The following is a 23,930-nucleotide window of genomic DNA, read 5'->3' on the forward strand; positions in this document are numbered from 1 at the left end:
CCAATGCCATTCATCTTGAAAAATGGTGGTGCGATGCACCAGGAATGGCCAGTTTGCCACATAAGGGAAAAATTTTCTTATATGGCAAACTGGTGCAACTCAGCGCATCCCAGTATGCACTCCATGGGACAGATGCCATAATTTTTCAGGATGGGATGGGGGGCTGCCACTAACACGAGAGATTATTTCTTTTAGTCCGGGAAGATCAGGGGCCAGTACCAATGCTGGCAGCTTGGCTTAGCTTGGTTCTAAAATGTTACCTTTCTCGTCAGTGACTGGGCCAGTCACGCCTCAAGCACTGACAGGAAGGGTGACATTTTTCAAAGATCTGTAAAATATTGTCACATTTTGTTTTTTATTTATGCATTTCAAATTTAACATATCACTAAAATACTTTTTGTGATAGAGAAAAATCAGTAATAATCAGAAGAAATGCAACAATAACGAAAACATTTCATCCACAAATCAGGAAATTAAATTGAATATTGAAGGTACTAAAATGGCAGAGGAAAATAAAAAATGTTTATCAACAAAGTCACCAGTTAGGAAGATACAACCCAAGCTAAACAAAGGAATCACACAAAAAATTTACATTTTCTGATGCTCTTACAAAATCACTGAACTGGTTGGGATCAAAAAATTGAAACTGTTTACTCTCAAAAATTATCACACAAGAAAAATGCAGTACAAAATTGGTTCCCTGAGAGGGGTATAATCAAAAAACACATCTAAGTCCATTTTGGGTCTAAATCATTAGTCGCCCAAAGTCCATTCTTGAAAAATACATCCAAAATTTTATTTTTAAAAATTGTCTACTTGTACGACCAGCCGTTTGATCATCCAGACCACTAAGTTATCTATCGTTATACCCCATTCTCATCCACAAAATCATATAAGTCAAAAACGCCTAGAACAAGATCTTTTGGACATGGACGGGGTCAGCAAAGTGATGGACTGGCCACCCAGACATGGCAAGAGTAGTGGGGCATCTTACAAGGGCACTGCTGTGAATGTCACAAAAAGGGTTCCACATAAACATCTCACCACAACTTCCTTGCAGCTCATGGTGAACCCCCCAAAACCTTCTAGACCCATCTGTCTACCACCCCAATAGCCCTTATGGCTGCAGGTGCCACCTATATGGCAGTACAAAAGGGTTTTGGTGGGTTCACATTACCATGAATACAGTGGTTAAGAGTGGCTTATGGACCTGGGTCCTTCTCTCTATGGTTCACTAGCCCATCCCTCAGACCACTTAAGCCACCTCTGTGCAGCTCTACTAGGCTTTACTATACCAGGTGCTGATGTTCTGGAGGCAGATATGTATGTTTTTATTCCGATTTTTATGGTAGTGGGGGGGGGGGGGTGGTCAATGATCACTGGGGGAGTGTGTGGGGGGGGGGTCTGTACTTTGTCCCTGCAGTTGTTATCTGGTCACTTTGGATACCGTTTTGCCACTTAGACCTGTTTTTATATGGCTTAAGTCACTATATATAAGCTCTGTCTAGGCAGTCGGGTTAAACTTTCGGTTATAAGAACATAAGCAATGCCTCCGCTGGGTCAGACCTGAGGTCCATCATGCCCAGCAGTCTGCTCATGCGGCGGCCCAACAGGTCCAGGACCTGTGCAGTAATCCTCTATCTATACCCCTCTATCTCCTTTTCCAGCAGTTAATTGTCCAATCCTTTCTTGAACCCCAGTACCGTACTCTGCCCTATTATGCCCTCTGGAAGCGCATTCCAGATGTCCACCACATGTTGGGTAAAAAAGAACTTCCTAGCATTCATTTTGAATCTGTCCCCTTTCAACTTTTCTGAATGCCCTCTTGTTCTTTTATTTTTCAAAAGTTTAAAGAATGTCCCTCTTCACTCTCTCTGTGCCTTTCATGATCTTGTAAGTCTCTATCATAACCCCTCTAAGTCTCCTCTTCTCCAGGGAAAAGAGTCCCAGTTTCTCCAATCTCTCAGCGTATGAAAGGTTTTCCATACCTTTTATCAGACGTGTCACTCTCTTCTGAACCTTCTCAAGTAACGCCATATCCTTCTTAAGGTAAGGTACCAATATTGGACGCAGTACTCCGGATGCGGACGCACCATCGCCCGATACAACGGCAGGATAACTTCTTTCATTCTGGTAGTAATACCCTTCTTGATTATACCTAGCATTTTATTTGTTCTCTTAGCGGCCGCTGCGTACTGTGACGTCGGTTTCATTGTCATGCCCACCATTACCCCCAAGTCCCTTTCTTGGGTATTCTCCTTCAATAACATCCCTCCCATCGTATAGCTGTACCTCGGGTTTCTGCTTCCCACATGTAGTACTTTACATTTCTCAATGTTGAACTTCATCTGCCATCTCGTCGCCCATTCCCCTAGTTTGTTCAAGTCTCTTTGCAATTCTTCGCAGTCCTCTTTAGTCCGAGCTCCACTAAATAGTTTGGTGTCATCCGTGAATTTTATTATCTCACACTTTGTCCCTGTTTCTAGATCATTTATAAATATATTAAATAGCAGAGGCCTGAGCACCAAGCCCTGCGGGACACCACTCATGACCTTCCTCCAGTCCGAGTAGTGGCCCTTCACTCCTACCCTCTGATCCATCTATGTATGTCTCCTTCCACCCCATGGTTCTTTAGTTTCTGAAGTAGGCGCTCATGGGGTACCTTGTCAAAGGCTTTTGGAAATCTAGATATATGATGTCTATGGGGTCACCTCGGTCCATCCATTTGATAATTCCTTCGAAGAAGTGCAATAAGTTCGTTAGGCACGATCTCCAACCATGTTAGGCACGATCTCCAACCATGTTGGCTGGTTATCAGAAGTTTGTTTCTTTCAAAATGTTCATCGATGTTGTCTTTTATCAGTGCTTCCGCCATTTTCCCTGGAACTGAGGTCAGACTCACCGGTCTGTAGTTTCCCGAGTCACCTCTTGATCCCTTTTTAAAGATGGGCGTAACGTTGGCTATCTTCCAGTCTTCCGGGATCACGCCTGTTTTCAGGGATAGATTGCAAATTTGCTGCAGTAGTTCCGCTTTCTCCTCCTTTAGTTCCTTCAGAACCCTTGAATGGATTCTGTCTGGACCCGGGGATTTGTCAGTTTTTAGTTTTTCTAGCTGCCTGCGTACGTCTTCCAGGCTCACTTCCATGGATGTTAATTTTTCTGCTTGATCTCCATTGAAGATTTGCTCAGGTTCCGTATGTTGGATGTGTCTTCATTTGTACATACAGACGAAAAGAACATGTTAAGTCTTTCTACTACTTCTTTCTCCTCCTTCACCACTCCCTTCCTGTCTCTGTCGTCCGGTGGTCCCACCTCCTCCCTACGCGGCTGCTTCCCTCTAACATATCTAAAGAACGGTTTGAAATTTTGAGCTTCCCTGGCTAGCCTCTCTTCATGCTCTCTTTTGACTTTTCGAACCACACGGTGACATTTTTTTTGATACTTCCTGTGCTCTTTCCAGTTCCCCTTAGTTTTGTCCTTTTCCATTTCCTGAATGAATTTTTCTTATTGCCTATCGCTTCCTTCACTATTTTAGTTATCCACGCCGGGTCTTTTGTTATTCTTGCAAAACGACTAAATCTAGGTCGGCCCACGTCCCGCCCTCACTACTCCTCCTAAAACACCCCTTTCAGCTCTGGGCATACAGCAGCACTGAAAAGGCCTAAGTTGTTTTTACATATGTCTAAAACCCATTTCAATTATCAACACTTGGACAACTTGTCTTTTAGATCGTCCAAGTACCGATTTAGACAGGTTTTTAGACGTATTTGTTTTTTTGATTATGAGCCCCATAGCCTTTAAGTCCAGGAAGGCCTGTCGCCTCTTCTACGTATCTTTAGCCAAATCAGGAAAAATTCTAATTTTTTGATCCTATAAACTGCTCAAGCTCCTGAAGTTGCAGAACAGCACTGCAATCTGGTTCCAAAGCAAAGATTACCACTAAAGTCATCCTTGGGTAATTATTTCCAAAGATGATTCCAGAAAAGATGTAAGGTTCATAACTGAAGTTCCTAGGTCCTGATGTTCTGCCAATACAGATCTTCCTATACCAGAAATATATATGGTTTTAATTATAGGAGGTAACACACTACTCCTTATGTTCAGAAGAAAATTTGGGATCCTTAGTTTGTTTACTATTTGTTTTCTACTTCTTGACTTTTTACTCTGAGTTGGTTGCCGCTGCTGCTGCCCGGGGTAGGTGGGGGGTAGGGGGGTGGGTGGTTGAGGGGGAGGGGGGATTGGAGTTGGTTTATGCTTGTAAATCTGATTCTTGTTGTGTTGTTTATTACTATTTGTGGTGTTTAATAAAAATGATTTAAACATAGGAGGTAACACTTTCATGAACACTACTTCAGATAAATATTTTTTAACCATTTCAATAGGGAACAGGCATGTAACTAGTCCTTGGATTTTGCAGGGGTTGGGGGGCCTAAACCCAAAGCTCAAAATGAGGGAGGGACCAAAAGTTTTCCCTGCCACTCTCCGCAAAACCCTTCTTCCCCACAACCCAACATACCTGAGTTAGTGGAGGTCCCCAAGCATCACCAGTAGAAGCACTCTATCCAAGCCTGGCAGTTGGCAATGTTTTTCCTGGGCTGCTCTCATGCTTGTTTTTTGTGACACCAAGTATGTGTATGAGTATGCTCCCTTGTGCATGCTCAGTTTTAAACATGTGCGGTGGATAGGCCTCCCTCACGCATGTTCAGTTTCACAAACGCCAAGTATTGCGTTAAGAGGAGGAGTGGTGTGGGAAGCCGAGGAAAAGCACCATCAACTGCCAGACTTTGAATGGAGGAGGACTTGGGGCCTCTGCCACCCAAAGTGGCAGATAGTGCCTCAATTTTTTTGGGGGGGACCCAAAATTGCCTACGATTACACCATTGATGAGGCAGGTCAAAGGAGATTTTGGAATATTTAAAAATCTCAAATTATGTCACTTAGATTGGAATATCTGGAAAATCAATCTACAATGAATGTTGCTCTTATCCTTAACTAAAGCTATTTCAGCATTTTGAACTTGTATTTTAATGCCCAGAGATTCAACCTAGAAGCTTGCTGGTGCATTTGATGCTGCCCAACACCTCTGTGGTGAGCAGAACTATAGAGGTAACCTTCCCCAAATTTGCAAGACACTCAATATCATTCCAAGGTAGCTTGCCACGTCACAGAAGTAGAAGCTGAAATTGGGGAAAGCTCTTAGATTTTTCTACTCCTCTTACCCATCTTGAAACACATTTGAGCTTTAGCAATCCTGCAAGGGACCATGACACTAGCCAAAACTGGAGATTTGAGTTTATGTATTGTTTATCTGTAGCCTCTTAACTACTTGGATTTTTTGTGACTTTTATATTTTTAATTATTTAAGACAGCCAAGGACCCAATAAAATCCCTGATGAAGGCATTTTTATTTTGGAATCACGGCTCATGTTGGGTCATCTGTATTTCATACATTATGGGGCTCATAATTGAAAAAGAAAAACGTCCAAAAAACAGCCTAAGTTAGCACTTGGACGAACATTTCTCAAAAACATCCAAGCGCCGAAAATAAAAATGGGTTTTGGACATATTTCTAAACGACCTAGGCCTTCATAGTGCCGCTCAACGTCCAAAGCTAAACAGGGCGTTTCGGGAGGCGTGTTGAGGGCGGGAGTTGGGCGGGACATGGGCTGGCGTAGACTTAGTCGTACAGCATGTATAACCGAAAGTTATACAGCCCAGGATCGACGGAACTTGGATATTGTGACTTAGACCATGTAAGTCTAAGTCACAAAAACCCACCTAAACTCACCAGATAAGCACTGCAAACACGTAACACAGACCCCCACACACTACCCCAGTGATCACCAACCCCCCCACCCCCATAAAAATTTTATTCACAACTTTAAATTTCAGCCTCCAGACCATCATCACCTGGCCGCCTGGCATAGGAAAGCCTAGTCGTCCAGCCCAGAGGCAGCTTAAGTCATCTTAGGGGTGGGTTAGGAACCCATAGAGAGGAAGACCCATGCCCATAAGCCCCTGTAATCACTGCATTGATACTTAAACATGTGCACTGCCCTATACACCCCCAAAACCCTTTTTTACTGGCATATAAGTGGCTCCTGCAGCCATAAGGGCTATTGGGGTGGTAGATAAGTGGGTCTAGGGGATTCTGGAGGTGGTTTGGGGGGCTCACCATCACCTATAAGGGAGCTGTAGTAAGGAGAAGCCATGGCACCCTTTTTGTGAAGTTCACATCAGCGCCCTGTAAGGTACCCCACTATTTAGGTGGCATGTCTGGGTATGCAGTCCATCACTTTGCAGACCCCTCCCACGTCCAACAGGGCTTGTTCTAGGCGTTTTGGACTTGGACGGAAATGTGGTATAAAGATGGACGATTTAGTGGCTTGGACGATCAGATCGGCAGGACATATAATTAGACGATTTTCGAAAGTAAAAAAAAGTTGGACTTATCTTTCGAAAATGTGTTTTAGGCTCTTTTTAACTTTGCTCGACTTGTGAGATGGAGGTAAACGGACTTAGACGTCCCTTTCGATTATGCCCCTTCACTTGTTTTACATTCTGTGTGTCACTTGTGACTGTATACATCCTTTGCAGATTGGTTTTAAGGTTTTTTTGGACAATTATTTAACTACGAAGTGATACATCCAATCTTCTGTTCCATAATCTTTTGTTTTGCTGCTTCGTTTCCTTTGTGAAACCTTTTGATGCTATTTGCATTTTGTTTTGTCCTTCCTTTACAACATCATCTTAGATAACCAACTGCTGCTATTTTAAAGTGGCAGTAATTTACATGCTCATTGCTTATAGTTTTTGAAGTGAAAGTTTCATGGTAGAGGTGTGCACTGAGCAAATCTACTACAAAGTTTTTTGCATTGCCCCTATGTAAGTTATGCATGCCATTGTGGAATAGCATATAGGGGATCCGATTGTACTTTTGGAAAATTTAGCGAGTTTATGTGGTGTTCAGTGGGATCGATGTAATAGAAAGTGTATTGATTGAAGGACTGGAGCCGATCTAATAGATTTGAATACTCTGGTCCATACTTTCTGCCAAAGCTCATCATCAGCAGAAATGTCTAAATCCGGATGCCATGCACTCATCATTAGTGATATAGACACAGGTGAAGTTTGTCTCAATAAAGTGTACCATTTAGAGGTAACATCTTTAAGAGGAGCTATAGTAATAATATTTTGAAGGAGATCAGGTATTGGTTTCAATTTTAGAAGTTCCGGAATTGAAGCACACACAACGAGTTTTAATTGAAGCCAATTAATATATTGATTGGCTGGTAGATTAAATTTATCATGCACTTCTTCAAAAGCCAACCATCGATTATTACATAAAAGATTTTGCAGTGTCCAGATATCATATTTTTGCCAAATAGGCCAAATAATGTGGTATCCTTCCATTTGATTTTCATAATGCTTTCAAAATGTAAGAGAACCTTATATGTTGAATGGAAAATACAATTATATTTTTTCAGAGAGGAGGATAATTGACAGGTGTCACAATCCTATCCCTGGTGCTCAGCCTTTGCCAGGACAGGATTTAGTTAAACCCTGCCCAGTAATCCAGAGAGCTGATCACGGGGATAGGATTGTGACCAGAGTTAAAGAGAAGGCTGTTTTTCCCTGGGATGCAGGTTTTTCTGATCTCCAGGGAGGAGAGGAGTGTGAGCAGAATAGCCCACAACAGCCCCAGAGGAATCTCCCTCCCTCTGGAAACTCACAGCTGAAGGGAATAATTAAAATCCCAAAGAAAGCCAGGCAGATTTTGCAGGTAACTCCTCCCCCTCAAAGGGCAGGGCGTATTCACCTGAGTACTTTGGAAGCTGCTTTGGGAAAAAGAAAGGCAGTTTATCCGGGGCCAGCCCCAGAGTAGGTCTCTCCCGGCTGGGCTCCTGAGTCCCAGGACTTTGAAATGCAGGAGCCAGACTCTGACCTTTCTGACAACCAGCCAGCAACAGGAGAACCTATGGAGTATTTGGAAATAGAGAATGACACGGTGACGGTTTACCCGCGGCCACCGCATTTAAGCCGCGGGTCACCGCCGAAAACGGGGAAGAAAACTAGCAGTCGCTGCGGTGACGGGGACAAGGCCATTCACTGACCGCGGAAACGGTGAACAGGTTTGTCCCCGCGGGCCAATGTACCCCCTTCTAGGAACCGCTATTTCACCGTGCTCCTCATTTGTCATTTCAACCCTTCCCGACAATCGCAGCAGAAGGGTACCCAACCCCTCCTGCCGGTCCTCCCAATGGCCTCCCCTAAGATCGCCGGCAGGAGGGTACCCAACCCCTCCTGCTGGACCCCCCCCCAACGAACCCTCCCACCCCGGAACCCCCTTAGTCTTACTTTTCAAGTTGGACCGGACAGCTCCTCGCTCGTCTGGCCAGCAGGCCTGCCTCCGTCCAAATGAGGCGGGCCCCCCCCTCCCCTCCCCTCCCCTCCCCTCCCCTGCCTCCCAATGGCCTCCCCTAAGATCGCCGGCAGGAGGGTACCCAACCCCTCCTGCTGGACCCCCCCCCCAACGAACCCTCCCACCCCGGAACCCCCTTAGTCTTACTTTTCAAGTTGGACCGGACAGCTCCTCGCTCGTCTGGCCAGCAGGCCTGCCTCCGTCCAAATGAGGCGGGCCCGCCCCTCCCCTCCCCTGCCTAACCCACAGGATCCTAGGGCCTGATTGGCCCAAGCACCTAAGGCCCCTCCTATAGCGGGAGTGGCTTTAGGTGCCTAGACCAATCAGGCCCTAGGATCCTGTGGGTTGGGCAGGGTAGGGGCGGGCCCGCCTCATTTGGACGGAGGCAGGCCTGCTGGCCAGACGAGCGAGGAGCTGTCCGGTCCAACTTGAAAAGTAAGACTAAGGGGGTTCCGGGGTGGGAGGGTTCGTTGGGGGGGGGGGTCCAGCAGGAGGGGTTGGGTACCCTCCTGCCGGCGATCTTAGGGGAGGCCATTGGGAGGCAGGGGAGGGGAGGGGAGGGGAGGGGAGGGGCGGGCCCGCCTCATTTGGACGGAGGCAGGCCTGCTGGCCAGACGAGCGAGGAGCTGTCCGGTCCAACTTGAAAAGTAAGACTAAGGGGGGTCCGGGGTGGGAGGGTTCGTTGGGGGGGGGGGGTCCAGCAGGAGGGGTTGGGTACCCTCCTGCCGGCGATCTTAGGGGAGGCCATTGGGAGGACCGGCAGGAGGGGTTGGGTACCCTTCTGCTGCGATTGTCGGGAGGGCCGTTGGGGGGGTCTACAGGAGGGGTTGGGTGCCCTCCTGCCGTGATCGCTGGGGGGAGGGGAGACTTGCAGCCGTAGCCGCGGTCACTATGCTAATCACGGCAGCATTTAAAGTACATGTCGTGTTTGTTTTTGCATTGCTAGCCCCAGGGGTGGTGGAAGATTAGTGATTGAAAAACTGTATGAAAAATAACTATTTTAAATTTAGTGATCAAAATGTGTCAGTTTTGAGAATTTTTATTAATTAATTTTTTCTCTGCGTGTTTTGTTTTTGTATAGTTATTAACTAATATTTAACTAAGTTTTAAAGTTTTAAAGAATGTTTCCTTTATACGTAAATAAAGAAAAGTGAATGGGATTGCAGTGGCGGTGACGGGGCGGTGAATGGGGTGGCAGTGGCGGTGACGGGGCGGTGAAGAGGATGGTGAGACGGGGACGGGGCGGTGACGGGGATGGTGAGACGGGGACGGGGCGGTGACGGGGATGGTGAGACGGGGACGGGGCGGTGACGGGGACCAATTTTTTCACCGTGTCATTCTCTATTTGGAAACTCCCAGTCTGCCTGAAGACATCTTGATGGAAGACAGCTAAGTGGCAGGGCTGGGAAGTTTGGGGAATTATTAGCCCATTGTGTATGTTTTTGAACTGCTTGGAAAGGGTGCTTTCCTTTATAAGTTGATTGGGACTTGTGCTGGCTGGGACTGCACTGCTTGGGGGAAGCAGGAAGAGGAAAAAAAAAAAAAAAACGTTGTTTTTTTTGAGGTTTAAAACTTCCAGCCAAATTAAACTGGCTGAGACTGTTACTGCTTGAGAGGGTGCGAGGGAAGCAATTGTGGGGAGAATCCACAGTCCAAACAGGTTGGGTTAGTGGGGCCATTAGTGGCATTCTGAAATTCAGAAACTTAATTAGTGGATTCGCTTGCTCCCCTCCCCCCACCAACTCCTGCTGAGTTGGCTGGGGTCAAGCCGGACTATCTTAAGGCTTGTGCACAGGGCTTTTGAAAATGTGTTGAACATTGATTCTGTCTGAATGTAAAGACAGCCGCATTTTTGCTTTTGGTGATTTGTTTCTTTTTACTTACCTAGTCTTGCTGAAGAAAGGCTAAAGCTGGAACCTACTCTTTTTGACTAGCACTAGTTTGGTTTTGCTGACATGGATTGATTTTTGTGATTTTGTTCTTGGACTATTTGTATGTCAACTCTTGCCCTTACCACTGAATAAAGTGGATATTGCAGGATCAAGGAAAAATTGACTCTTTGTGTTTTTTTGATTTCCTGCCTGAAGGTGAATGTTATACAGCAGGACTTCCTTCCTTCAAGGGAAGCACGCCAGGGCAGCGCTAATGTAAGCGTGAGCCGGACCTACTTGAACCACGGGTACCGGCACGGCTACACAGGATGCAAGCAAGATTGTTGGTACCATATAAGATTTTTTTTCCAGAGACAGCCAAGAGGGGGGGGTGGTCAGTTGTAGTTTTATTAAGAAGCCATAATGAGCCCTGACGCATTATGAAGGCTTGATACTATTTTAAAAAGTCTGGAAAGTTGACTCCACCGTTCAATTTATCATTTTTAAGTTTGTGTAATGCTATCCGTGGTTGGCTATTTTTCCACATGAATTTGCTCAACATTTTTTCAATAACACAGTATACATTCTTGTGTATACTTAATACATAGTTAATTTTAATTGTGGCAAAGTACCCCCACCAGGTAATTTTTAATGGTGACCATTTAAGTGTTAAGTTCTTTTTTATGGATAGCATGTAATCCTCGTTTAGTTTTCCTGTATCCTCCAAAGTTGGACCTATGAAAAATCCTAAATACTTCAATTTGTATGCATTCCAAACAAAACCAGAGGCATTAGTTCAGACTTAGTCTAATTTAATTTATAGCCAGAGACCTGCGCATAGGACTCAATTACCTTGATGACATGTGGGATAGAGTCTGGCATTATGCACAGCATAACATCATCTGCATACGCAGTAAGTTTGATTTCACAACCACAGTATTTAAATCCTTAAATATCCGATTTTGCTCTTATAGCCACCAATAGCGGTTCCAGCGATAAATTAAAGAGCAACGGGGACAACGGGCCTCTAGAGGGTTTGAAGAAATCAGAGAGGTGACTATTAATGGAAACTCTTGTTCTGGGATTTGAGTATAACACCCATTATCATGTATTTACGTAATGTAGCATACATAAAAGGCCATTCCACTCTATCAAACGCCTTTTCAGTGTCAAGCCCTATTAGTGTAAATTTTTGAGTAGAGGATTGAGATGCTGCAATAACATTCAATAACATACGGGAGTTATTAAAAGAGTATTTACCATTGATAAATCCAGTTTGGTCTGTAATAATCAGGAGTGGTATTATTTGTTGTAATCTTGTTGCCAGTATCTTGGCATAGATTTTAGCATCCACATTAATCATGGAAAGCGGTCTGTAATTGGTTACAAACTGGTTTAGGGATAACTATAATGGTCACTTCTGTAAAAGTACCTGAAGCAGCTCCTTGTGATATCAAATATGTAAAAAATTGTTGCATATATGGGGCAAGTATATGTTTAAAAGATGAGCAAAATTCAGTAATAAACCCATCAGGGCCTGGAGATTTGTTCTTGGCCATATCATCAATTGTGTCAGTTATCTCACTTTGTGTGATTGGCGAAGATAGATGCTCTTGGGCTGAAGTAGGTAAAGATGGTAAGTCAATTCCATTTAAGAAAGTATGAGAGATTTTTTAATTAGCTAGTTCAGAGGAATAAAGTTTTTCATAGTATCTTTTAAATTCCTGAAGAATCTCAGGTGTTGTGGATATATTATCGCCATTTCCCAACACTAGTTTATTAATTGGTTTCTTTTCACTTTTCTTTTGCAAGTATGTTGCTAGAAGATGACCTGATTTATTATTGTCAGAATAATAATTAGCCTCAGTGATGAAAACCGTGCGAGCCACATTTTCCCGTAGAATAGAATTGTTTTGGAAGTGAAATTTTTGAAGGTCAAGAAGAATGTTAATGTTGTTAATATCCAGTTGGTGATCATGTTCCTTTTTTTAATGTCGCATTCTAGAGCATGAATTTCTGCAGCTTGAGATTTCATAAATTTGGAGTTGTGAAATTATTATGCCTCTAATATATGCTTTGAATGCATCCAATGTAATAATCCAGCTAGTATCTTTTGGATTATTAAACTGAAAAAACTCTTTAATAGCTGTAATAATTTGATCTTTAAATTCAACTTCATGTAAAAGGCTAGAATTAAATCTCCATTGTATAGGAGCAGACACTTGGGTAAAATCCAAGAGTTATAGCAGCATGATCCGAGATTGAGATTTCTTCAATGGTGGCATCTTTTATGAAGTGGCAAATAGAATGGCTGATGAGAAACATATCTATGTGCGAGTATGAACAATGAGGTGGTGAATAAAAAGTGTAATCTTTGTTGGTTGGGTGAAGGTCTCTCCAAATATCAATCAGGTTCATGTGTGACATTAGATCCATAAGAATAGATTTGGCCTTAGGTATTCTATAAGATGCTTTTGATATTCTATCAATGAGGGGGATTCATGATTATATTGTAATCACCAGCCACAATATGATGCATCACATTAGTTGCAGTTAATTGATTAGCAATTTCTTCAAAGAACTCGGTGGAGTCAGCTGTGGGAGTGTAGATGTTAGTTAGAGACATAGTGGAGTTATTTATATTCAAAGTAATTTGTACCCACCAACCATGATCATCATTAGTTGTAGATAGTATTGTGATATCAGGTCAATTTTTAACTAAAATGATTACTCCATTTTTAATACCAGCTGCAGGAGAGAAAAAAGGCTGATGATCCCATTTGACTTTTACTTTAGCAGCCTCAAAAGCATTGAGATGAGTTTCTTGTAACAGAATTATGTCTGGATGTTTGGAATTTAAGTATGACAATATTTTTTTCTGTTTTATGACATTATTTAGACCCTTGACATTCAGTGAAATTAATTTAAGAGACATGTGAACAATAATATATGAGAATCGTCATCAGTATTGTAAGAAACAGACAAAAAAAAATTTATACTCATTGGGAAAATGGTTACAGATGAGAGGTACAAATAAGAAGTAGCGTATCACCTTTTATGTACTGGAAGTGAAGACACCTATGGTGCTAAACAGGTGATGCCACATTTTAGGAGAGAGAAAAGAAGGGAGTGGGCAAGCCACAAAACGCAGGCTCCCTCACAGCCTATTACAGACAATTTTTGTAGTAATAGAGAAGTAAGTATATCAAATAAAGATCCTTATAATATTGACATGTTAGAAATTTCCAAGGGATCAAAATTCACAAACTGTGTCAAATATACCTAAACTAATAAATCATGCTTTAAAGACTCATTAACATTGCATCAGCTCACTTGTCCTAAGTACTTTTGAATGTATATATATATATGTGAAACCTTAAAGTAATTTAGATGGTTAATTATCAAATTCATGTTGTTAATTATGTATTGTTATGTAAAGTATACATTATGGGTTCCTCTTACCAAGCCGCGCCGGGGCATTAACTTGTGGAATAGCGCGCACTAAATTGCTGGGCATGCTAGACGCCAACGCCAGCATTGAGCTGGCATTAGTTCCAGCTGCTTAGCGTGGGTTCAGCGTGCGCTAAAATGCTGCATGCGCCAATAACGCTAACGCAGCTTAGCAAAAGGAGCCCATGTATTATAAATTATGTATTGTAATAGTTAAATCAATTAATTATTAAGCATGTATTATGTATTATGTATTATATATTGCAAAATTTGTCATAGTAATAAAGTTTCTTATTAAGTTTGAGCAAAGAACTTAGAGCTGCTTAATCCCCCCCCCCCAAAAAAAAAACCCAACAAAACCCACCCTGCAATAAAATAGGTAGTTGCAGTCTCTAAAAGCACTTAAATCCACAAGGCAGAAGAAACAACTTCAGCAAGAGGCATATGTAAGATTTCAGCATAAGTCAAATGAGATGAAGAACTCTTCAGCGATACTATTCAGGTGTTTGCTTACTTCATATTATAAGAGTTATTTCTCAGTGTGCAATGATAGTTACCTGTATTGTAAAGTCCAGCGTTGTGATCCAGCAGTTACTCATTCTGTTGAGGTCTTTTTTGAAGTGGGTTATAGTTCTCAAAGAATTCAATTTCTGTGCAATCAACACTTGACACTTCCCCTCCATGACACCTCCCTTCCAGTGACTTCAGAAAACTTCCGCCTCATTTCCAGGGACAGGCACAATTTTTTTTTATTTTTCTGTGCTTCTGTTTCCGCATATTGTGTCTCGTCAGTGTCTGAGCTGCAGATTTTGTCCTGGTTTGATGCTCAGGTGCTGTCTACTCCAGATTGATCTTCTGATATCACCCATCAACAGCTTGCAGTCTCTGTGCAGATCTGACCCTCCGTATATAAGCAAAATGTCCTCCTCTTCAATCGACATCGATTGTACTTTTGCAGGTAACTATATATTTATACACTCAAAAGGCATATAAATATAGACTCCTATATATTTTCCATTCTTAACACATTTTAGCAATTTGACCACATATCCCTCTTCTACCAAAAACGTCAATGGCTAACGATAGAGGGATGAGTACCGTACTCTTCAATTTTGGCTGTCTCTTCAACAAAGCACTACAAGATCTACTACACATCTACCTACTAATCAATTTGTATTCGCCGGACCTGGCCATTCAACACGTCACCATTCATTCATCTCCTTCCCTTCAGTCAAAGGCTGCATTCAGAAAAAAAAATTTTTTTTCTTTATTCATTTTAAAATTGACAAACAAGTGATTAATATTAAAACATTACATGACTAATAAAATATACAGCACTTGACATTCTTATACATATAATCCATTAAAGTAGAAATTATAACCCTTACCCCCCAACCAACAATTCTTCAATGAAATTTTCATAATACAACAGAAATCCAATCATTAAATAAAAATATTAATCATCCAATTTCCCCCCCTCCCCCCAATAAAATACATGTATCCATTAGAAAGGAAAACGATGTTCATTCATTACAATAATTCTCTAATTCAGAAAAAATTCATTAACAGATTCCTATCATATCAAGCTGCCTCCAGAGACATACACTACTGAGAAAATGGACCACATCCGCAGATGAATCTAATGACCTACCCTTCACCTGACCACAAAAAGCATGATAAAGCCACAACCAGGACCTTAAGGGATGAGAGGGAAAGCCCCTTCTCCACACCATCCTGAAGAAACTCCAAAAGCTCAGGAAGCCACCCTTTCATGGGAGAAACAGCCTTGTCTAAACACCAAACTTCAAAAATTTGTCAGATCCAAATGTAAGCAAAAGAGGTAGATTGGGGCTCTGCTATATTCTCAAAAGCAATCACCCTGCCAGAATGGTCCTGCAGCAGCAAACGTGCCCTCTCAAGAGCCATGCTGTAAGACAAAATGATGCTGGATCTGGCATTTTGACTGGACTCTGCACCAGAAGCTGCTCTGACACAGAAAAGTGGAAAGGGCAGTCTATCGCCAAACACACGAGGTCCATATACCAAGACCTCCGAGGCCAATCCGTCACCACTAGCATCACTTAACCACCATAAAATTGTATCCTCTGAAGAACCCCGCTTATCAGAGGCCACGGTGGAAACATGTAAAGGAGGTTAGATGAAGGCAATGGCTGAGTTAGAGCATCTATGCCCTTCATGCGTAATTTTCTGCCTTTTCTGTGACTAAAAAGTGAGGGACTTGGGCATTGCAAACTGACGCTATCAAATCCATCTCTGGGTGATCCCACTTGTTGACAAGCAAGGAAAACCAGAGACAGTCTTCACCCTCCTGGGTCCATCCACTTGTACATTCTGCTCCTGCCATGTGAGCCACAAACACATTGGCAAGATGAACTTCAGTCCACTCTAAAAAAAGGCGCCATCTCCTCTGTGAGCAATCAACTCTTGGTGCTCCCTTGCTGGTTGACATATGCCCTAGCCCACAATCCTATAAACTTGATCACAATTTTTTTTAAATACCGATTTATATCAATACCAGATATTACATCTACTAACCAGCATTAACTTTTCAATTGCTCAGTCCAAAATACTTCATTTAAAAAGTCTTCAGAAGCAGCACTCAAGTGTCTAGCCCATAGTCCAGCATCTCCCACTCCCTATCCTTGCTGAAGCTGGCCAGCATTTCTCCTTGCCCTCTCTGACCTTCCAGGTTATCAGTATTTCTTCTTCCCCAGGCTACCTGCATCTGCTTTTCTCTAACCCCTCTTCCAAGTTTGCCAGCATTCTTCCTCCCCTCTAACTCCCACAAATGGCCAGCAACTCCTTTTTCCCTCTCAATTACCCCCCCCCCCCCAAAGTGGCTGGCATATCCTTTTCTTCCCCCACATATCTCTCTATTCTCACCTAAAGATAACCAGCATCTATCCTTCCCCTCTATCCCTACGTGGCCAGAATCTCATAGCCTCCCTTCCCTACTCCCACCCACTTCTCTTCCCCACTTCTTACCCACTGCTGATGCTGCCCTCCCTCTGCCCAGGCAGGTATCAATCATAAAGACTGAGCACTGTACAGGCCCATATTCAAGCACTGCCATAACCCTCTACCTTCTGGGGAAGATTTCCTAGAGGAGGTAGGTGGTAGCATTTGAGTGTGGGTTTGTTTTCAAAAGGGCCTGTGCAGCACTCAGTTTTTTTTAAAGTTTTGGGCTAGCCTAAGAGGATATAGGGGGTGGCAGCATCAGACATATCAGGGTGAAAGAAGTGAGGAAAGGCTTCCTTGCATACCAAAGCCATGCCACCACCAATCTGCCATTCCAAGCAAAGACCTGGATGGAGGGTCAGTCCTAGAAAGGCTGATGGTCTGACTCTGGATCACTGTGTGGTTCTTCCAAATGTGATATTGAGCAAGCCAGAAGGCTTTTCATAGGATCTGAGGCCTTGAACTGTCAACAGATCACATTTTCAGGATACCTCTAATGAATATGCATGAGAGATCTGCATATTATAATTTGTGGAAAATTGAGCTGTAGGCAGTACAGCCCAGTGCAGAGGTATATTCTCTTGTTTATTAAATTCTGTGCGTTTGACTGATTTAAAGTAGATTCTAACCCTAAATATGACTGAGAAATGCAAACTATACAGTATATGTTCTTTGCAACTGAAACCCCTGCTGTATAAAGCCTAGAGATAACTGGACTTGCATTTATGCTGAAGAAACCTCTAACGTGGCTTGCATTAGTCAAGGCTCCAAAACTGACAATTCCATAGTTACAAAATGTTTGTTACTGCTTTACTGTAGTCTTAATTATATCACGGGAAAATATGTAAAACCTATTAGAGTAAGCTGCAGACAACACATATACTTTAATATTCTATAGTTAACTTACCCCATTTTTTAATTCATTGTATTTTCTTCTTGCAGCTTCAATTTTTCCATTCATTTCATGCGTAATTCTCTTTTCTGCCATCTTCCAAAAACCAGACTGTCTCTCTAAGTCACCTCTTTTATTTTGAAGTAATATTCTAAGAATAAAAATATTGATTCAACTGTTACATCTCTTTTTAGTAACAGAAGAAATAAACACACACAGAAGAATGCAAACTGTGCACAATAAACTCTAATGGAGTTGGGACTATGAATTATGATCAAACAACTGATAGTATGGATTAGATAGCAGCCACATGTTAAGTAGCTTGGAGAATATTTTCTGCAGTGATTGCAAAACTTCAATTGTATGCATTTGAAATAAGAAGCATCAATGGGTAGCCATAAGAAAGTTTAATGCATCCATCTGATATGAAAATGAGGATGGTTCTTGGTATCCTAGTCAGATGATCATATTTTCCTCAGAGTGAAAACTCTCCTTTTCTTTCATAATGTATCGTGTTGTTTATAGACGTCAGACCATGACAACCTGAGACTAGTAGAATGCAGCTTCCAACTTATGGAAATCTTACTATGTACAGTAGGTGAAGGTGTTAAGGTTTGATTTGGGGGTAGTTTGGGGTCTATAGGCTATAGGGAAGTTAGGTTAAACTTGGGCTTTGTTATATAGCTGTCTAGACCAGGCCTGAACTGTATTGATCCAAACTGGTATACTTAATGTGACCATATATCCCGTTTTGAATAGGACCGTCCCGTTTTTAGCTCGCCCGTCCCCTTGACCCCACGCATAGCTTCAGGACACCGAAATGTCCCATTTTTCAGAAGGAGCGGGAGAGGCGAGCTAAAAATGGGCCGCCGCCACCTATATTTCCAAGCCACTGCTGCACTAACAGATAATCTATGTGCAGCGAATGCACAACCCTCCCTGCCCCCCCCCCCCCGACGTAGTTCCAGGGCAGCCAGGCAAAAGATCATCTTCGTGCAGCGACTGCACAAGCCTTCCCCCCCATGTCAATTCTGACATCAGAGAGGAAGTTCCAGGCCAGCCAGGCAGCAATTGGCTGGCCCGGAACTTCCTCTCTGACATCAAAATTGATGTTGGGGGGGAGGGGGTGAAGGCTTGTGTAGTCGCTGCACAAAGATGATCTGTTAGTGCGGCGATGGCTTAGAGAAATAGGTGGGCGGGCCGGGAGAGAGAAAGACAGACAGAAAGAAAGGGGGGCACGGAGAGAAAAAGAAAGACAAACATAAAGAAAGGGGGGCAGGGAGAGAGAAAAACATTCAGACAGAAATAAAGGGGGCAGGGAGAAAGACAAAGAAAGGGGGCAGGGAGAAAGAAAGAAGGGGGCAGGGAGAGAAAAAGACAGAAAGAAAAAGGGGGCATGGAGAGAGACACAGAAAGAAAGAAAGGGGGGCAGGGAGAGAGAAAGAAAGACAAAGAAAAAGGGGGTAGGGAGAGAGAGACACAGAAAGAAAAGTAGCAGGGAGGGAGAGAGAAAGAAAGAAAGAAAGAAAGAGGGGGGAAGGGAGAGAGAAAAAAAGAGGGGGCAGGGAGAGAAAAAGACAGAAAGAAAGAGAGTGGCAAGAGAGAGAAAGACAGAAAGAAAGAAAGGGGACAGGAAGAAAGAAAGACAAAAAGAAAGGGGGCAGGGAGAGAGAAAGAAAGACAGAAAGAAAGAAAGGGGACAGAGAGAGAGAAAGAAAGACAGAAAGAAAGAAGGGGCTGGCAGAGAGAAAGAAAGACAAAGAAAGAAAGAAAGGATGCACAGTCAGAAGGAAGTGCAACCAGAGACTCATGAAATCACCAGACAACAAAGGTAGTAAAATTGATTTTATTTTCAATTTAGTGATCAAAATGTGTCAGTTTTGAGAATTTATATCTGCTGTCTGTATTTTGCACTTTATTTAATGGGTTCCAGAGGGGGCGCAGCTGGATTGTTTATTCCAGATTAGATCATGGCACAGAAGAACCGTGGAATAAAGCCATTTAGGTCAGGATAATCTGGGACAATCCTGCACACCCATGAAGGTGGTCAAAGGGCAGGTCTTCTGAGACTCCCCCCCTTTAATGTGTCTATCAGAGAATGGGTTGTGCATGCTTAAGCTGACCTGGCCTTTGCATCATAGGACCAATTCCCATGGCTTAATCCTCATCAAGCTGGACCAATCGAACTGCTAAGCTTCATTACTTCAATGTTAGCCTGTCAATGGCCAATGACTGGACTTGCCATTCATGGCTATGGAGGCAAATCCTATATAACAATGGATTTCCTGGACATTAAGGAGAGCAAAGTAGAAGGAGGAAATGGAGAATGAGACTGTGAGAGAGAACTGGTGGTTTCCAGCCCTACAGAGGGACTGGAAAGTTGTGACATGGAGAAGAATGACTTGCCAGGAAGGGGGGGGGGGAGAGAGGAACGACAATCTCTTCCTTGGCAGAGGTGAGAAATGCTGTTTCAAATCAGACTCTTTTTGGCAGTACTAGTCTGACAGCAACTAGCAAAGTTTAAGTTAATTCACTAAACAAGAGGTAGCTAGAGTAAATACGGCTAGCCGTGGGTAACCCGCCAAAACGGTGACCCAAAAAAAAGGTCACTGCGAGATCGGGGACAAGGCCATTCACCGCCCCCTGGAGCGGTGAATGGTTAGCACGTGCGGTGAATGAGCGTTTGATCCGGCAGCCCCCTCTCTCCCGCCAGCCGTCCGGTCATGCATCTCCCTCCCTCCTTTTCCTTTACCTTCTCTTGTTGAAACTGGCAATTTTTATAAGGCTATGTGCTGTATTACAGCCAGAGCCTTGAAGTTGCATCGCGTTGCCTGCAGGAAAAGTCTCCTCTGATGCAACTTCCTGTTTCCAGTTGCATTGGAGGAGACTTTTCTAGCAGGCAACCTGACGCGACTTCAAGGCTCTGGCTGTAATACAGCGCATAGCCTTATACAAATTGCCAGTTTCGCTACAAGAGAAGTTAAGGGAAAGGGAGGGAGGGAAATGCATGGCTGGCCGGTGGGAGGGAGCTGCTGGACCGCGTGAAGGGTGCTGGGGGTGGAGGGATGGAGAGGAGAAGACGCTGAAGATGGGGACGGGGCGGTGAAAGGGACAGTAGAGAAGGTGACAGGGTGGTGAAGGGGACGGTGGGGATGGGGCGGTGAAGAGGATGGTGGTTCGGGGACGGGGCAGTGATGGGGACAGAATTTTTCCCTGTGTCATTCTCTAGTTTAAAACCGCGAATAAGCGAATCCGTAGATACGGAATTCGGGAATACGGAAGGGGAAGTGTACATATAAAGCAGGGGTCCTCAAACTTTTTAAACAGGGGCCTAGTTAACAGTCCCTTAGACTGTTGAGGGCTGGACTATAGTTTGGAAAAAAAAAAGAACAAATTCCCAAGCACATTGCACATATCTTATTTGTAGTGCAATAAAAAACATGAAAGAACAATACAATATTTAAAATGAAGAACAATTTTAACCTGCACAACACACAAGGTAACTTTATGTCAGCTAAATAAATTATATCAAAAACCTACTCTTGAGAAAATAACTTAGACACTCGGGAGAGTAGGCTTCACCTAAGTTACATAATCCTTTTATCCAAAACGAGCCTCAGAGCTACAGGCCCGGCCAGGATCGCCAGAACCTCTGCATTCAGCTACAGTGGTACCTCGGTTTACGAGTGCACAGGTTTGCGAGTGTTTTGCAAGATGAGCAAAACATTTGCAAAATCGGCGCCTCGTAAACCGAGCGTGCCTCGATTTGCGAGCGCCCCCCCCCCCGCGAACCAGCACCCTCCCCCCCGCGATCCAGCACCCCCCCCCGCCGCCATCGGGCACCCCCCCCTCGCTGCAACCTGAGGTCTACCAACCCACCCGAACCCTCTTCTTACTTTACTGTAGCCTCCGCACTGGCACCAGCACCAGCATGTCCTGTGCGTTGGTGCCGGTGCCTGTAGATCTGCCTCCTGTGCTGGGCCTTGAGCATGTGCGCACATGCTCAAGGCCCAGCACAGGAGGCAGATCTTCGGGCATCGGCACCAACGCACAGGACATGCTGGTGCCGGTGTGGAGGCTACACTAAAGTAAGAAGAGGGTTCGGGTAGGTTGGGGGACTTCAGGTCGCGGCGGGGGGGGGTGCCAGATGGCGGCGGGGGGGTGCCGGATCGCGGGGGGAGGGTGCCGGTTCACGGGGGGGGGGCCTTCGGGAGGAGCAATGCCGGTTCTCGTGGGGGGGGGGGGGAGCAGCGCTGTGTCACAACCCCAGCCTTAAGGCTAGGGTTGTGCCAGGTCAATCTCCTCCAAATCCAAGCCTTACCCTGAAAAGGGCTAACCAGAGTGACAGGTTAAGCTCAGACAAACAGATAGGGTCTGAGTTCCCTTTGAACCACCAGGTTACAGAACCCTGGGGAGGGGAAGATGAGGGTGAGAACAGCATGGAGCAGCAGGAGGTGCCTTACAAAAAAGAACAGCCTAAGAGGCAGGCTCACAGCTCTGCTAAGGCACAACTGCTGGGTCCAATTAAAGCTAAACAGAAAACTCAGCAGAAACAACAGGTTGTCCTTCCCCCTTACAGGTTAGGGCGTGTCCAGCTCAGAGCTTTAGAGGCAGAGCTGAGAAGAAACAATTCAGTCTACCCTGGGTCAGCCCAGGAAGGAGGCTCGAGGGACTGGGCTCCTGAATCATCACAGAATCAGGACATTGAGATGGCAGATGTAACCACTGTCCCTGAAGCAAACCAGCCAGCCAGCCAGGACACCATAGAACTTATGGATACTTCCCTGGAACCAGAGGAAAGCTACATGGATCAAAGCTAAGTTGGATTTCTTTGCTGCTTTGTTTGCTTTTGAATCTGGTTTTCTTTTGGGGCTGTCTGGAAGCACAAGGCGAGGGCAGGCAGTGTGAGCAATGCTAGGTTCAAGGCTGCAGGTGTGCCTTATTGCCTGAGACAGTGAAGAAAATGTTTTGTTGAACATTTTTACTTTTGCCCTTTTTTTTTCTCTGTTTGGATGGGACTTTGTGGCTGACCAGGTGAAAGGGATAGTGGTGGGGAGAATCCATGTAAGATCCTCAGGGCGGGATTGTGGGGCCAATTTTTGGCAAGTTTTAAATATGATGTATTAGATATAAAAGTGATATTGTGTATTCATCAATTGTATTTTAATATTATGTACACTTTATGTAAAATTTGAAAACGAATAAAAATTATAAATCACAATAAAAAAATAAATAAGTGGATTCTGCTACTCCCCTCCCCCACCAGCTGTTTGTTAAGTTGGCTGGGGAAGGCCTGTTAACCACCAGGCCTAGGCAGCACATTCTAACAGTGTTGAAAAGCCATAGTGAAGGACCAGTGTAAAGGCTGGGTGTTTTGGTAGCCTTATTTTGCCCTTTTTGACTGTGAGACTGACAGGGCAAGGCTACAATAGAATCATTTTGGACTTACCTGCAAGAAAGGTGTGGGTTGTATTTTTGTAAGCCCAAATTTTATGTTTGAGTGCAAAGCCTAAACTGTAGCTGTTTGCTACCAGAGAAATAAAGTTGGACTCAAGTTCTTTTGAAATACTTTATTGTTCCTGACATTTGTTTTTCTTTATACAATTAAGAACCAGCAGGACCTTCAACTTCCTTTGAAGGCACGTCAAGGTCGGTCTTTACTGAGCCCTGGTCGGTGGCCATCTGTAACACCCGGCACCGGCAGGCTCACAGCTGCTGGCCTCGGGGGGGTGGAGGGTGGGGGGTGGGAACATATCAAAGCGAGTTTCCATTACTTCCTATGGGGAAACTCGCTTTGATAAACGAGCATTTTGGATTACGAGCATGCTCCTGGAACGGATTATGCTCGTAATCCAAGGTACCACTGTATACAGCTGACCTGCTATAATCATCGGCTACTCTTACAGCCAGCACTTACCCAGAAAAAAACTCCACCCATGGAAGAAAAAAAAACTAAGGTATTGCTAGCTGTAGAGACAAAATCAAACAAAAAGCACTAAACTCCCCAGTGTGTAAGGGTGTGGTAATACAAAGAACAAACACTTAACAAACACACAGAAAAGCCAAGTACTTAGCTGCTCAGTCCCGGGACCTCAACAGAAACAAAGTTTTCACACAGCAGATCTGCAAACACTGACGTTATCTTCTCTTCATCATAGTTCACAGTTGCAAATCTCCAGTGCAGTGGAGTACCAAGGGGGGTGGGGGGGAGGTCCGCCCCGGGTGCAAGTCCTGAGGGAGTGCTCCCGGTCCAGTTCCCCCCCCTGCGTCCGGTTTAGCCCCCGACGTCCGGGTGTCGCATCTGGATTCCCCCCCC

The 23,930-nt window shown here is 44.1% G+C and overlaps 1 protein-coding gene across 2 annotated transcripts in view; it reads right to left on the reverse strand.

The window, feature by feature from the left end:
* The window catches only part of LOC117363772 (myosin-9-like), a 201,935-nt gene that overhangs the window by 61,126 nt on the left and 116,879 nt on the right, over positions 1–23,930 (reverse strand). For both annotated transcript variants that reach the window (XM_033952064.1, XM_033952063.1), the window contains exon 12: positions 17,630–17,765. In XM_033952064.1, coding sequence (XP_033807955.1) covers positions 17,630–17,765 — 136 coding nt within the window. The remainder of the gene's footprint in view (positions 1–17,629; positions 17,766–23,930) is intronic.

Source organism: Geotrypetes seraphini, chromosome 7 (assembly GCF_902459505.1).
Source record: "Geotrypetes seraphini chromosome 7, aGeoSer1.1, whole genome shotgun sequence".
In the NCBI taxonomy this organism is placed as follows: Eukaryota; Metazoa; Chordata; class Amphibia; order Gymnophiona; family Dermophiidae; genus Geotrypetes; species Geotrypetes seraphini.